Source organism: Sprattus sprattus (genome assembly GCF_963457725.1).
Source record: "Sprattus sprattus genome assembly, chromosome: 7".
Lineage (NCBI taxonomy): Eukaryota > Metazoa > Chordata > Actinopteri > Clupeiformes > Clupeidae > Sprattus > Sprattus sprattus.
In genome coordinates this window covers 27340588-27357242 of record NC_137926.1, presented here as the reverse complement: position 1 = coordinate 27357242, position 16655 = coordinate 27340588, and the positions used below count along the sequence as shown (strand labels likewise).

Below are 16655 nucleotides of genomic sequence, written 5' to 3'. Positions count from 1 at the left end.
GAGACTGAACCGGGAGCATTCGCTGTTATTTATTAACGCGTGTTGTTCTGCTTCCGGAGGTCATGGACATGACTTTTTTGACATATGTCTCGGTGATAGGCAGACCAACGGTGATCATTCCATTTTAGACCGTAGTGACGGTCAGAGTGAGGTCGAAACAGATCTAGAAAATCAATACAGAACAATAAGCAGAAAGAACACAAAAGCAGTGGTGTATGTCCCCATTGTACCTATATAGAGAGCTGCATTATCAGCATGGGCATAATCATCGATGTAGGAGATGCCCAATGGCTGCACGGGTGTCTCCCCGATGCCCCGCAGCACATTTCCCAGGAGGACGTAAACCCACATGGAGAGGCTGGACTCTCTCTCACAGCCTGAAGGTGGTCGAGGGAGAGACAACATACCAGTAGCATCATTAACATTGGTTTCTGAAATAGCATTGCTTAGGATCGTTGCTCCCTCAGGAAATCAGCAAAACATCAACCCATGGCTAATGCTGTTGAATTACTGCAGTATCTGCAATTCAGTTTAGATTTTTTTTTTTTGACCGAGATGTAAATGCTGAGTTTCAAAGTAATATTTATAAGAATGTGAAGATTCTTCTTTTGTTGCATCACACTGTTTTGAGTAAAGAACAGAACACCGAAGGAGAAAAAGAGGAACGCATAAGGAACACAGTAAAGGGCAGTCTCATCATAAGGAACACAGTAAAGGGCAGTCTCATCATAAGGAACACAGTACAGGGCAGTCTCATCATAAGGAACACAGTAAAGGGCAGTCTCATCATAAGGAACACAGTACAGGGCAGTCTCATCATAAGGAACACAGTACAGGGCAGTCTCATCATAAGGAACACAGTAAAGGGCAGTCTCATCATAAGGAACACAGTAAAGGGCAGTCTCATCATAAGGAAAAAGTGTTTTTCTCTTACCAACAGATGGCAATACGGAGGGGCTGCTGCCTGTATGAAGGGGCTCAGGTGTGCTTGATGGACAGTAACTGGATGTGTTCATGGCTGGTCTTACAGACGTCTCAAACTGGTAGCTATGTACAAAAACACATGTATTACTATTGTACATATGGTACAGATTCGGCCCCTTTGAGGCCTTAAAAACACAAGAGAACAAATAATAAATGAGGGTTTAAATGCATGACCTCTGCTTAGTATGAATTCGAGAGGCATCCATTTGGGATCGTTTGGTCTCTTGATCCAACACAAATAGACCCTTATATACTGTATATATAAAGACCCTTGAGGCCAAATCATGGATTAGCAGGACTATGGTCAGTGGTTGTACAGATATGGGTCCACCAGTTTTAAACTAAACACTTAAATGGTGTTTTCATGCATGTTCTGTGGTTTACTGTGACTAGAGATCAGCATTGTCAGATAAATGGTTTGAAATGAAATACACTCATAAATATACACTTTTAGAAAGACTATGAAAACACTGTGTTCACTTTTTGGAATAATTATTATGGAATATATACATCATGAGAACAGAGCAAAGATGAGGATAAGCATATCAAGATTTTATTCCTGTGTTTTGAGCCCAGTGGAGAGACTGCTAATTTTATAATGTGACATTATAACCAGTCTTACCGGCCAATGATGAAATGAGGCATAGCAATTAGGAATGTCCCTAGTGACATCAGGATACAGCCAGTCGAGATGATCTTTGGGCGGTGAAGCTTGGCCCCAAAGTAACTCACAAAGGCGATCACTAGCAAATTACCTGGTAAAGACATAATATAAATATTAATTTATGTATTTTTAAAATCCAGATGTTTCACGTTCACTGTTAAATTAGACTTTGAACAGGTTTTCCTGTCTATAACTAAAATTAAAGAGTGAGAAGGTGCTTACCTGCTGAATACTAAAACAGCGTTGAGTGTAACCACTGTGCATACGTAGAGAGCCATTTATCATTATTCTGTGCTATTGAGTGTGAAAATCCATGAAATGTATTGAGATCTGGGAGAATGTCACGTACATGACACATGAGAAACATTGAAAAAGAATCGGACGGATTGAATGTGGGTCTTGACAGGTATGATACTTAGGCCGAATCTCGATTATTCTCCTTGCCCCTTTTGCTTAGTCTTGTCTTAGTCTTAACCCTAGCACTTGCAAGTGTAAGGGCCAAGGGCTGAGATCTTTCCCCTATGAAATGAGACGCCACCCGGTTTCGGGTAAGTCATGCGTGACTGTATGAGCTATGAAACTAGCGATTTAAAAAAAGTCTAATGAAGAACATGGTTGCAAATATATATGTATACAACTGTGTAGAGCACGAAACAAGACTGTCGTCATTTTTAAATTAATTATAAGCCAAAAATACTTACATGTAGTGTATGTAGCATGATAGCTGGCAAGCTACCATATAAGCCAATGGAGTGGTGGTATACGCGCTAATTTGTATCCTAAAACTACCGTTTGAAAGCTTCAGTTAAGACCGACAATACTATGCATCGTTCGAGTAGCACATTTCAGATCAAACCGAGTCATTATAAACATATAAAAAGTTGTGTAGATAGCTTTATTCATGTAAAATATTCCTCGCTTCAAGCAGCCATGTTTTTTTGAAAATTCCCGAGCTGGTTTCGCGGTGTGCTCTGGGATAGCCCTTGGAGGAGTAAGGTAGCTCTCCGATCATCTCAAAAACGAGGGCCATACAGCCCTTAAACTTACCCCTTAATCTTGATCAAGTTGGGTATTGAGACACCACTAGCTCTCACATGAACGCGCAATTTCAAGGGTAAGGGGTAAGATAAGGGGTAAGGGGAAGTATTGAGATTGGGCCTTACTCTAACTGATTAAGTATCCCCCCCCCCCATTTCAACCGATTTCCATCTTTGTAAGTTAAGGCAGCTTCAATTCCCTGGGACATGTAATTCTTTTGATTAAAGTGCTTTAGTGACATTCGTTGCCTAAATCCTCGTTTAAGAAAATGAGTCATGAATGCCCAGGCCAGCCCAATCATTCCCTCCGATATGTGCAAAGAAATGCCCCAGGAAGTTGTGTGTCTGTCCTCTGAACTTGTCGGTAAAGCCACCAACCCATCGAATAGCTTCTGCCCATATTAACGGTTGCAAAGACCAGCCACAAATGCTTACAACACATCACTATCCTAATCCCAGCCTTTGGAATACTCTGCCAGAATACCTAAGAATGGCTGAAACGGTTGAAACATTTAAATATACACTTAAGACATACCTCTTTGATCTGGCTTATCACTCACTGTAAAAAGGTATCAATTTAACATTTTTGAAACATTTTTTTATTTACTCATCCGTGTCTCTTTACAAGTGTTTGTAACCCCCAGCCCAAGCAGCTGTCTCTTAGTATGATGATAACCGTGCTGTGTAGTCCTTTACGGTGTCAGTGCTGTTAGTACATAATTTGCTGTTGATTTTCTCTGGCAAAATCTGTGTCTCTTTAAAAGTGTTTTGTAACCTGTAAAATGTATTTAAACAAAACTGGGTTATAGACAGCGTATTCTGTACCGTGGCCAGGAGTCGACTCAATCACCCATGTGCCAGCTCGTTGTGGAAAAAAAAAAAGGTGTGCTGAGAGCTTCTTTTTGGTGTGGTTTGGGCTGATTGACTCGTTGCTTCCTGTACAGCATACGGCCCGTGTTGTGACTGTCACATATACAGTGGTGGCCAAAATTATTTGAACACCTGACAGATCCCAGAATATTGACTTTTTTTTGTCTCCAAAACATGATTTTATTGCATAATGTAAATGAAACATGCAGATGGTTGTTCTGAGCACAACAAGTGTCAGATAAAGTGAGTCCTGCTGTTTTAATCCACTTTTAACTTTAATATTTGATATGTCCACATTTTGCAGCAATTACAGCAGAACATCTCTCTGGCATAGAGTCAATATATTTCTTGAGAACTTCAACACTAATGTTATCCCATGCCTTCTGCAACTCAAGCCAAAGGCTTTCCTTTAAATGTACAATAGATCTGTCCAGTTTATTTTCCATCTCGCCCCAAATGTGCTTGATGGGGCTGAGGTCCAGACTTTGAGAGGGCTGGTCCATCATTTTCAATGTTCCAGAAGATTCCTTCTGTCACAGGTCATACTCATACCTCTCGGAAAATAAATCCCGGCCCATTAACACGTCTCCCAGAAGGTACTCCATGCCTCACCAGAATGTTATGGTATACTTTCTTATCCATGATGCCATCAATTTCGCCAAAGTCACCTGTTCCTAAGGATTAATTCGCACCCCACACCATAATACTACCTCTTCCTTGTCTAACTGTTGGCAAGAGACACTCAATCTCTCCCCCTCACTTTGTCGAACATACACTCTTCGCTTGTTGCCAAGTTATTCAAACCTGGACTCAACAGTCAACAACACTTTATACCAATCTTTCTTTGTCCATTTCTTGTGTTCTTTTGCAAATTCTTTCAGTATTGTTTCTGTGCTGCTATTCGGCCAAAAAGTCCTTTTTCTCACAGCTTCCGACGCACAGTTCTTGAGGACACTATTGAACCATAAGTTATTGTGGTGTTGATCTCGTCACACAGTTCTCATGAAGTCTTTCTTCGGTCCTTAAGACTGAGAATTCTGAGATGCTTCACTTGTCTGTCTGAAAGTTTTTTTTTCAGCCTCTCCCCTTTCGGTTCTGGTGGCAAGGCGGTCTAAAGTGTACTTTACAGTGCTTGGACTGCATGTCAAGTCCTTGGCTATGCGGCGGTAACTACAGCCAGCGTCAAAAAGGGCCTTTATTCAAACCCAATGCTCACTCATAAGCTCATTCTTCACCTTAGCCATGTTCAAAGAGCAACATTTGCTTCAAGACTGCTTCTAGAGGCTTTGACTCTATACCAATTGGTGGTGTGGTCTCAGTGACAAAACCCTGATGTTACCAATCACTAAATGCGGAAGATAGGCCTTGTACATTCAAAAGAATCACTGAGCTGTCTCCTTAGACTCTTGAATCACCATCAATTTAATCATGATCACACCTGACAATGATTACACAAGTCATTTGGCTTCTTCTGTGAAGGAACATGATTGTGTGACATTGACAGTGAAATAGGCCTAGCTTGTTTTTGTACGGAAATTAACCTTAATCTACTTATGATGGCTCTATTCTATGGTTTATAGATCATAATGATGACTTTGTAGGTATTTCACAAGTTTTAAGGGTATTTTAATGGCCAATTCAACAAAAACAACTGAAACCTCTTAAATATGCCTAGTGTTCTAATCATTTTGGCCACCACTGTACATTATTGCCACCACTGAAATGTTTCTCTGTCCCTAAATCCCACCACACTGGTATCAAGTGTGGTGCCCTGGTATCATGTAAAATGTAGCTATTTAACATTTATGTAACGTTTACTTATTTCCTATCTGTGTCTTATAAACCCCCCTCCCTAGCCTGACGATGTCATACTCATAATACTAGTCAGAATATGAGTCTGAGACCGGACAATTGGGCTGTGATTATGGGGCGTGTTTCAACGAACCAGGAAAGAAAATTCCTCTTCGCTGAATTGGATACCTAGAACCAATCAGCGCAACGTTGTATTACCATCTGACAGATTAAACTTTTACCTGCTCCCGTAGGAAGGACGGCAAAAACATATTTTCAATCGACAAATGCCTTGATCGCGTTTCTCTGTTCCTCTTTCAAAATGAATGCGCTGTCAATATCTGCTGAGATATGCCTGCTCACGTTACTTAATTAGCACTCAAGGCTAGAAGCTACCATTAGTTTCGATGATTTTTTTGGCCAACGCGTTAGCATAACCGATCAATAATGGTCTAGAGTGCTTTAGTTAGGACCTAAAATCCTCGGCAACACTCGTTTTGCGTATACACAACTAACCGAGTCAATGTAGACATAAAAAAGTCGTGTAGATAGCTTAAATCATATAAAATATGTCCCACTAAGCTCCCGAGACGGCGCCATCTTTGTTCGATGTATATTCCGGTATCTTCTATCTATATCTGTCCATCAACGTATAAAGCCCGCCCTTACAATTTGATTGGTTTAGATTGCGTTTCAACCTTTTTGAAACGTTAAATCTCTCCCAACTAACTCGATTCCAGACTGAATCTCCCAGACCAAAAATTTTGTGGGCGGAGTTCAAGCTGGTATCCAGGCTACCCCCTCCCCCCTTTTTCTTTCCTTTTTACTGTGAGGCGCATTGTGTTACCTTCGTGTATGAAATGCGCCGTACAAATAAAGGTTAATTTGATTTGATTTGATTAATATCAGCTACGAACAAAAATGTTTTTCGTTTTTTATATTATATAACAACAGCCCACAACAACAAACCTCCAGCCAGGGGGTGTGCAGTGTGTGTGAACCCAGTGACTGTCTGTGGTAACCTTACACTGAGCTGCAGGGGAGGTTTGGATCATTCTAGAACGATGACGAAAGAGTGAACTTTGTAACCAAACCCCTTGGTACATCCCTGTCCCTCTTTAGGTATGGTAACAGTTTCATTGACAGAGATGATTTTCCTTTAGCAACCCTCGGTCTATCACTACGGTGCATGCAAGGGAATTGCCACAGAAAGGCACACTTACCTATTTCAAAGCTGCCATCAATGATGCCGATTAAATAACTGGGGATGTCAAATCTTCTTTCCAGCTGAGTAATTGTGCTCTTCATGTAGCTTCCGGATAACGCCTTTGCAAAGTAGGCGAAGGACAAAGCCGCAAGGAATATCTGTGAAAACCAAGAAGAGTTGCTGTCAAATCACATTCTTGGCTCAAAGAACATGACCGATGTGTACACAAAAATATTAAAACATGTGTGTTCACTCCTGGTGTGGAATGTTGTTAGCGCAAATAACTCTCCGAGTGTGGTGACAGTCACTGATCACACACACAAAGAAATAAAAAAACGGGTAGAAACAGAGGAAATGTTGATGATGTAGTCTTGTAGTATGGAGAAGTGCAAAATCATACTAGCATCACTAGAGATAGAGAGCAATACCTGAACAATAATAGAAAGAAAGAAAGAAAGAAAGGAAGAAAGAAATGGATGTATGAATAGAAAAATAAAGGTAAAATAAGTGAGCCACAGTGGCATTGGGGAGCTCTCCTCTCCTCTCCTCTCCTCTCCTCTCCCCTCCCCTCCCCTCTGCTCTGCTCTGCTCCCCTCTCTTCTCCTGGCGCTCACAGAGAGGTGATAAGGGGCCTGACAATCCGTTGCTGCTGACACATCCCTGGTGCAAATGGCCAATGACTTAGGCCTGGTAATTGAGAACAGGTGAGTGCTCACATGGTGGCGGTGTCACGAAAATAACCCATGCAAGGACGCGGCATCAGCAGCCTCCGACTAGCTCAAAGGAGAGGGATAGGAGAGGGGGGTGGGGGTGAGAGAGAGATAGAGAGAAGGGGAAGAGAGAGGGTGGGGGTGAGGGTGAGAGAGAGAGATAGAGAAAAGGGGAAGAGAGAGGGAGTGTGTATGATAGAGAGGTGAAAAATAGGTAGAAACAGAGGAAATGTAGATGATGTAATCTTGTAGTACGGAGAAGTGCAAAATCACACTATCATCACTACAGATAGAGAGCAACAATGGAAGAAAGAAAGAAAGAAAGAAAGAAAGAAAGAAAGAAAGAAAGAAAGAAAGAAAGAAAGAAAGAAAGAAAGAAAGAAAGAAAGAAAGAAAGAAAGAAAGAAAGAAAGAAAGAAAGAAAGAAAGAAAAAGAAATTAATCGAAAAATGAAGGTAAAAGAAATGAGCCACAGTGGCATTGGGAGAGCGCTCCCCTATATGCCCAGTGATGTGGCCACCCAGCTCTCTCGCCTGTCCTGTCCTGTCCTGTCCTCTCCTCTTCTCTCGCCTCGCCTCGCGTCGCCTCTCCTCCACTCTCCCATCCTTGCATCGCCTCGCCTCTCCTCTCCTCTCCTCTCCTCTCCTGGCGCTCACATAGAGGTGATTAGGGGCCTGACACATCCCTGCTGCAAATGGCCAATGACTTATGCCTGGTGAGCGTTTGCTTGTGTCTATGGTGGCGTTGTCTGAGGGGGCACAAAAATAACTCTCGCAAGGAGGCGGGCATAGCTGTCAGCAGCCTCCGACTAGCACACAGGAGAGGGATAGGAGAGGGGGGTGAGAGAGAGACAGAGAGATAGAGAGAGAGAGAGAGAGAGAGAGAGAGAGAGAGAGAAAGAGAGGGATGAAGAAAAGGGGAAGAGAAGGGAGTGTGTATGATAGAGGCACAAAGGCATGCTATGGAGCTTAGTGGTGCTATATTTAATTGGGTTTATGAAAAAAGCAGACACGTCAAAAGGAAACCATTCCATTTTGTTCAGTGGATGTTTTTCCTGCACACCTTCATGCCACGTCACCTGTGCAGCTGCACCACCTCACTATCCAGTAGTCATGAGTATTAAAGCTGCACCACCTCACTATCCAGTAGTCATGAGTATTAAAGCTACACCACCTTCCTATCCAGTAGTCATGAGTATTAAAGCTGCACCACCTCACTATCCAGTAGTCATGAGTATTAAAGCTGCACCACCTTCCTATCCAGTAGTCATGAGTATTAAAGCTGCACCACCTCACTATCCAGTAGTCATGAGTATTAAAGCTGCACCACCTCACTATCCAGTAGTCATGAGTATTAAAGCTGCACCACCTTCCTATCCAGTAGTCATGAGTATTAAAGCTGCACCACCTCACTATCCAGTAGTCATGAGTATTAAAGCTGCACCACCTCACTATCCAGTAGTCATGAGTATTAAAGCTGCACCACCTCACTATCCAGTAGTCATGAGTATTAAAGCTGCACCACCTCACTATCCAGTAGTCATGAGTATTAAAGCTGCACCACCTCGGAATCCAGTAGTCATGAGTATTAAAGCTGCACCACCTCACTATCCAGTAGTCATGAGTATTAAAGCTGCACCACCTCACTATCCAGTAGTCATGAGTATTAAAGCTGCACCACCTCGGAATCCAGTAGTCATGAGTATTAAAGCTGCACCACCTCACTATCCAGTAGTCATGAGTATTAAAGCTGCACCACCTCGGAATCCAGTAGTCATGAGTATTAAAGCTGCACCACCTCACTATCCAGTAGTCATGAGTATTAAAGCTGCACCACCTCACTATCCAGTAGTCATGAGTATTAAAGCTGCACCACCTCGGAATCCAGTAGTCATGAGTATTAAAGCTGCACCACCTCACTATCCAGTAGTCATGAGTATTAAAGCTGCACCACCTCACTATCCAGTAGTCATGAGTATTAAAGCTGCACCACCTCACTATCCAGTAGTCATGAGTATTAAAGCTGCACCACCTTCCTATCCAGTAGTCATGAGTATTAAAGCTACACCACCTCACTATCCAGTAGTCATGAGTATTAAAGCTGCACCACCTCACTATCCAGTAGTCATGAGTATTAAAGCTGCACCACCTCACTATCCAGTAGTCATGAGTATTAAAGCTACACCACCTCACTATCCAGTAGTCATGAGTATTAAAGCTGCACCACCTCACTATCCAGTAGTCATGAGTATTAAAGCTGCACCACCTCACTATCCAGTAGTCATGAGTATTAAAGCTGCACCACCTTCCTATCCAGTAGTCATGAGTATTAAAGCTGCACCACCTCACTATCCAGTAGTCATGAGTATTAAAGCTGCACCACCTCACTATCCAGTAGTCATGAGTATTAAAGCTGCACCACCTTCCTATCCAGTAGTCATGAGTATTAAAGCTGCACCACCTCACTATCCAGTAGTCATGAGTATTAAAGCTGCACCACCTCGGAATCCAGTAGTCATGAGTATTAAAGCTGCACCACCTCACTATCCAGTAGTCATGAGTATTAAAGCTGCACCACCTCACTATCCAGTAGTCATGAGTATTAAAGCTGCACCACCTCGGAATCCAGTAGTCATGAGTATTAAAGCTGCACCACCTCACTATCCAGTAGTCATGAGTATTAAAGCTGCACCACCTCACTATCCAGTAGTCATGAGTATTAAAGCTGCACCACCTTCCTATCCAGTAGTCATGAGTATTAAAGCTGCACCACCGTCCTATCCAGTAGTCATGAGTATTAAAGCTGCACCACCTTCCTATCCAGTAGTCATGAGTATTAAAGCTGCACCACCTTCCTATCCAGTAGTCATGAGTATTAAAGCTGCACCACCTTCCTATCCAGTAGTCATGAGTATTAAAGCTGCACCACCTCGGAATCCAGTAGTCATGAGTATTAAAGCTGCACCACCTCACTATCCAGTAGTCATGAGTATTAAAGCTGCATCACCTCACTATCCAGTAGTCATGAGTATTAAAGCTGCACCACCTTCCTATCCAGTAGTCATGAGTATTAAAGCTGCACCACCTCACTATCCAGTAGTCATGAGTATTAAAGCTGCACCACCTTCCTATCCAGTAGTCATGAGTATTAAAGCTGCACCACCTTCCTATCCAGTAGTCATGAGTATTAAAGCTGCACCACCTCACTATCCAGTAGTCATGAGTATTAAAGCTGCACCACCTCACTATCCAGTAGTCATGAGTATTAAAGCTGCACCACCTCACTATCCAGTAGTCATGAGTATTAAAGCTGCACCACCTTCCTATCCAGTAGTCATGAGTATTAAAGCTGCACCACCTTCCTATCCAGTAGTCATGAGTATTAAAGCTGCACCACCTTCCTATCCAGTAGTCATGAGTATTAAAGCTGCACCACCTCGGAATCCAGTAGTCATGAGTATTAAAGCTGCACCACCTCACTATCCAGTAGTCATGAGTATTAAAGCTGCACCACCTCACTATCCAGTAGTCATGAGTATTAAAGCTGCACCACCTCACTATCCAGTAGTCATGAGTATTAAAGCTGCACCACCTTCCTATCCAGTAGTCATGAGTATTAAAGCTGCACCACCTCACTATCCAGTAGTCATGAGTATTAAAGCTGCACCACCTCGGAATCCAGTAGTCATGAGTATTAAAGCTGCACCACCTCACTATCCAGTAGTCATGAGTATTAAAGCTGCACCACCTCACTATCCAGTAGTCATGAGTATTAAAGCTGCACCACCTCGGAATCCAGTAGTCATGAGTATTAAAGCTGCACCACCTCACTATCCAGTAGTCATGAGTATTAAAGCTGCACCACCTCGGAATCCAGTAGTCATGAGTATTAAAGCTGCACCACCTCACTATCCAGTAGTCATGAGTATTAAAGCTGCACCACCTCACTATCCAGTAGTCATGAGTATTAAAGCTGCACCACCTCACTATCCAGTAGTCATGAGTATTAAAGCTGCACCACCTCACTATCCAGTAGTCATGAGTATTAAAGCTGCACCACCTTCCTATCCAGTAGTCATGAGTATTAAAGCTGCACCACCTCACTATCCAGTAGTCATGAGTATTAAAGCTGCACCACCTTCCTATCCAGTAGTCATGAGTATTAAAGCTGCACCACCGTCCTATCCAGTAGTCATGAGTATTAAAGCTGCACCACCTTCCTATCCAGTAGTCATGAGTATTAAAGCTGCACCACCTTCCTATCCAGTAGTCATGAGTATTAAAGCTGCACCACCTTCCTATCCAGTAGTCATGAGTATTAAAGCTGCACCACCTCGGAATCCAGTAGTCATGAGTATTAAAGCTGCACCACCTCACTATCCAGTAGTCATGAGTATTAAAGCTGCATCACCTCACTATCCAGTAGTCATGAGTATTAAAGCTGCACCACCTTCCTATCCAGTAGTCATGAGTATTAAAGCTGCACCACCTCACTATCCAGTAGTCATGAGTATTAAAGCTGCACCACCTTCCTATCCAGTAGTCATGAGTATTAAAGCTGCACCACCTTCCTATCCAGTAGTCATGAGTATTAAAGCTGCACCACCTCACTATCCAGTAGTCATGAGTATTAAAGCTGCACCACCTCACTATCCAGTAGTCATGAGTATTAAAGCTGCACCACCTCACTATCCAGTAGTCATGAGTATTAAAGCTGCACCACCTTCCTATCCAGTAGTCATGAGTATTAAAGCTGCACCACCTTCCTATCCAGTAGTCATGAGTATTAAAGCTGCACCACCTTCCTATCCAGTAGTCATGAGTATTAAAGCTGCACCACCTCGGAATCCAGTAGTCATGAGTATTAAAGCTGCACCACCTCACTATCCAGTAGTCATGAGTATTAAAGCTGCACCACCTCACTATCCAGTAGTCATGAGTATTAAAGCTGCACCACCTTCCTATCCAGTAGTCATGAGTATTAAAGCTGCACCACCTCACTATCCAGTAGTCATGAGTATTAAAGCTGCACCACCTTCCTATCCAGTAGTCATGAGTATTAAAGCTGCACCACCTTCCTATCCAGTAGTCATGAGTATTAAAGCTGCACCACCTCACTATCCAGTAGTCATGAGTATTAAAGCTGCACCACCTCGGAATCCAGTAGTCATGAGTATTAAAGCTGCACCACCTCACTATCCAGTAGTCATGAGTATTAAAGCTGCACCACCTCGGAATCCAGTAGTCATGAGTATTAAAGCTGCACCACCTTCCTATCCAGTAGTCATGAGTATTAAAGCTGCACCACCTTCCTATCCAGTAGTCATGAGTATTAAAGCTGCACCACCTCACTATCCAGTAGTCATGAGTATTAAAGCTGCACCACCTCACTATCCAGTAGTCATGAGTATTAAAGCTGCACCACCTCACTATCCAGTAGTCATGAGTATTAAAGCTAGGACTAGGATACCCTTGGGATATGTGTAAATGAAAACAAGTGTAGAGATCCAGACAGACACACAGAATGCCTTTTGAGGGCACCAGACCTCACCATAGACTGAGGTTCCATAGGAGGAAGGACAAAATATCTGTTTTAAAGTGAGATTTCTTGTCTTGGTAAGCAAATTGTTTTCACCGTTGTTACATGTCTGATCTCAGAAACGGCACAGGAAATGACTGTGCATAATCAAGGGCTGGAGGGCTTACACATAGCTGCAAACTCTGAGGGGTGCCGTGGTGAAGTGCTGCTCTCGCCTCAAAAAGCCAGAGAAATGGATTAACCTGGGTGAGTCAACGCCAGCTCTGTTATTAAATTAATTTCCATCAGTCTTGGAGCTGCACTTTTAGGCACCCGTCATGGTTTTAATATTCTAAACGAGTGCCTGTTTGCCTAGATGTCTTACTATTCAGTCTGGTCCTTAAGCTCTCCTTGCTCTGCCTCTCTCACACACGCACGCACACGCCAGGAACTGAATCTTTTAGTTCACTCCAAGGAATCACTGCAAGGCTTTTGCATCATTGATGCCTATTTTCGTGTCAACATCCATTCCACTTTCAGGATGACAGAAAGGCTCCTTTAACAATATTTCATCCACCTAAATACATCTGTGTAAGTGGGAGCACCTGACCGTGTCTCTATTAATGCATGTGAGTTGTGACTATGCACAGCAGAGTCTGTGAGTGTGTGAGTTTGTTCACAGTGACTGCCAAAGCACTGAACAGGTTGGGTGGCCTAGATTCTCACTCTCTTTCATTTCCCTCTCCCATTTGCTGTGTCACCATGGTTATTTCAACCCAAAGCATCAATATCAGTGCAGGCTCTAAGCTGACTAGGACTGTTAGGTAGTGGCTGATGTCAGACATACGTATTTTCAGCCTGCTTTGCCGAGTCCCACTAGGTAATACATGACATTTTTAATTTTTGAAAATAAGAATTATTTTTGAAAATAAGATTTATTTTTGTAAATAAGATCAATTTTTGAAAAAAAGTATTCCCAAAAAAAATGTATTCATGACATTAATGTACGTGGCCTTCAAGTGCTTGTGCAAGTGCAAGTTCGGAAATCATAATTACAATTAGCCACACAGTCAAGTGTGTTGATGCTTTCTCATCAAAATAAAATTGCACAAAGGGGTCGTGGGCATCAAGAGACTGATTAGCCTCCCTCTCCCTCCCTCTTGAGCAGGCACAGACATAAGAGGCCTACAGTTTATGCAGGGAGCCATGCTGCAGCATATTATAAAATCAGAAATAAAATCTAGCTTTCTGTATCTGAAAAGGACTTTGTTGAAGCATTGCCATACACACATTTGTAATGTATAACACAGAAGTATTAAGTAAACAAATTCTTGTTTTTTACTGATGCCATTAGAAGGGACACACCCCTCTGACCTCACAACTCCGCAACTCGGGCATCGTAGGGAAACTTGAGCTTCCCTCTAGTCACTATGATCACATATGTGGAACTCATATGATATTTCCGATAGCATGTAAAGGCTGCATTAATCCACATTTCAGTAGCCATCTTGCTCTTGGATGATTACATGCAAGTCTCAATACAATTTGGAGGGGACCTCCGAATCATTCCCAACCCCATATACCAACGATTTAATGATACATTAATCTGAAATATAAACAAACAAACAATTGTTCATGATCATCCCTTACATGTTAATCAAATAGTAAATCTGGACCTCCTTTTGAGACACATGGAATTAAGACCCAATGTTGTAATTGACTACTCCGTCACAGTCATTTCTAAATGGAGCGACTCAGTTTTAGCTTCCCAGTGTAGAAGAACACCATTACCGGTCCCACACGACCAAGGCCAGTCTCCGCTCTTGGAAAAATCTCTGATCAATTATCTCTGTGCATCCCAGCAGGGGCAAGGAAAAAGCCCACACAAGAATGCCAGCCTTGTTTGCCACCGGTGCCAGCCCCAGTAGCCGGGCGCCGTTTAAGTGGGTCACTGGACCGCTGTGGACACTTTGTTAATGTGCCACTTCCGCTAGCTTGGGTCCTGCTCCGATGCTCGCGCGGGAAACAAATGAGTGCAAGCCATCCATGTGGATCAATCTCCTTGCCCCTCCACTCCACCTTTCTGTCCGCAGGCGATGGAGCCCTGGGACTGTTATGGAGGCAGGCAGCTGAGCTCTGGAGTCTCAGCCTGTCAGTTCTGCTGCAGATCAATACATGGCACACACAGCCTGTTCTGCTCAGAGACTTCAAGAGAATCTTTAACATTTGATATGTGACATTTATAAATGTGCTGGATGTAAAATTAAAGCAATACCAGCAAGTTTATGCAGACAAACATCCCCCTATACAAATTAGATGCCATTCGATACACTGATTACAGTATTACAAGATATTGTGAAAGGTCCATCTCTCTATTGATTATACATGGCGAGGGGGAAAAGAGAAAGAGAGGAAAGCAGAGTTGTAAAAACTGAATCCTGCTCTGTTTTGGCCTGGAGGTGTTGTGATGAGTCTCGTGACACTGGGGATTCTTGAATGTCAAGTGCATAATTACCAGACTCCTGCAGCATTTAGCCATCCACTGAAGATTCCTATCCATCTACCTATCTACCTATGTCTCTCTCTTTCTCTCATCTACATTTTCCCTGAGAAATCTCATGGTTAACCATCCAACGATGATACTGGCTTTTGGCAGAAGTCTTACTCTGTACGCTCGCTCGCTCGCTCACTCACTCACTCACTCACTCACTCACTCACTCACTCACTCACTCACTCACTCACTCACTCACTCACTCACTCACTCACTCACTCACTCACTCACTCACTCACTCACTCACTCACTCACTCACTCACTCACTCACTCACTCACTCACTCACTCACTCACTCACTCACTCACTCACTCACTCACTCACTCACTCACTCACTCACTCACTCACTCACTCACTCACTCACTCACTCACTCACTCACTCACTCACTCACTCACTCACTCACTCACTCACTCACTCACTCACTCACTCACTCACTCACTCACTCACTCACTCACTCACTCACTCACTCACTCACTCACTCACTCACTCACTCACTCACTCACTCACTCACTCACTCACTCACTCACTCACTCACTCACTCACTCACTCACTCACTCACTCACTCACTCACTCACTCACTCACTCACTCACTCACTCACTCACTCACTCACTCACTCACTCACTCACTCACTCACTCACTCACTCACTCACTCACTCACTCACTCACTCACTCACTCACTCACTCACTCACTCACTCACTCACTCACTCACTCACTCACTCACTCACTCACTCACTCACTCACTCACTCACTCACTCACTCACTCACTCACTCACTCACTCACTCACTCACTCACTCACTCACTCACTCACTCACTCACTCACTCACTCACTCACTCACTCACTCACTCACTCACTCACTCACTCACTCACTCACTCACTCTTGTTCTAACCAGAAAATTATCTGATTGAAATAATGGCCTTCCAACATTGTGTCTCAGAGGAATGGTAGGAGACATGTTGGGAAGTGTCTCTCTGTGCCAGTGTCATTCACCTCAGGCCACAGCAGATGTGTTGTAGGGATGTGGTAAGAGCAGTGGTAGGATGGATTGCTTCTGCAAAGACTGAATTTAAAATAAGCTGATTTTGTGGCCTGATAGGTGGGCAACATGCCAGAAACTTTTGCAGCAAGCAGGGAGAAGCAGGAAGGATATCAAAAGATCCTCCCATTGCTGTACCTACACTAGCATTTTTTTCAATCCCTCCTATTTATGTAGCCACTCCAACAACAGCTTCGCAACAGAGAAAACATTGCATCCATACTCCACTGCTGCATCCATACTCCACTGCCCTGCTGCATCCATACTCCACTGCTGCATCCATACT

General features: G+C 43.2%; 1 protein-coding gene across 1 annotated transcript in view; it reads right to left on the bottom strand.

The window, feature by feature from the left end:
• LOC308368133 (solute carrier organic anion transporter family member 1C1-like) overlaps positions 1-16655 on the bottom strand; it is a 41814-nt gene that overhangs the window by 16550 nt on the left and 8609 nt on the right. Inside the window, exons 2-5 of the mRNA XM_080842222.1 lie at positions 6570-6711; positions 1607-1739; positions 935-1047; positions 231-377 (exon numbers count right to left, since the gene is read on the bottom strand). Of these exons, the coding sequence (XP_080698348.1) occupies positions 231-377; positions 935-1047; positions 1607-1739; positions 6570-6711 (535 nt within the window). The remainder of the gene's footprint in view (positions 1-230; positions 378-934; positions 1048-1606; positions 1740-6569; positions 6712-16655) is intronic.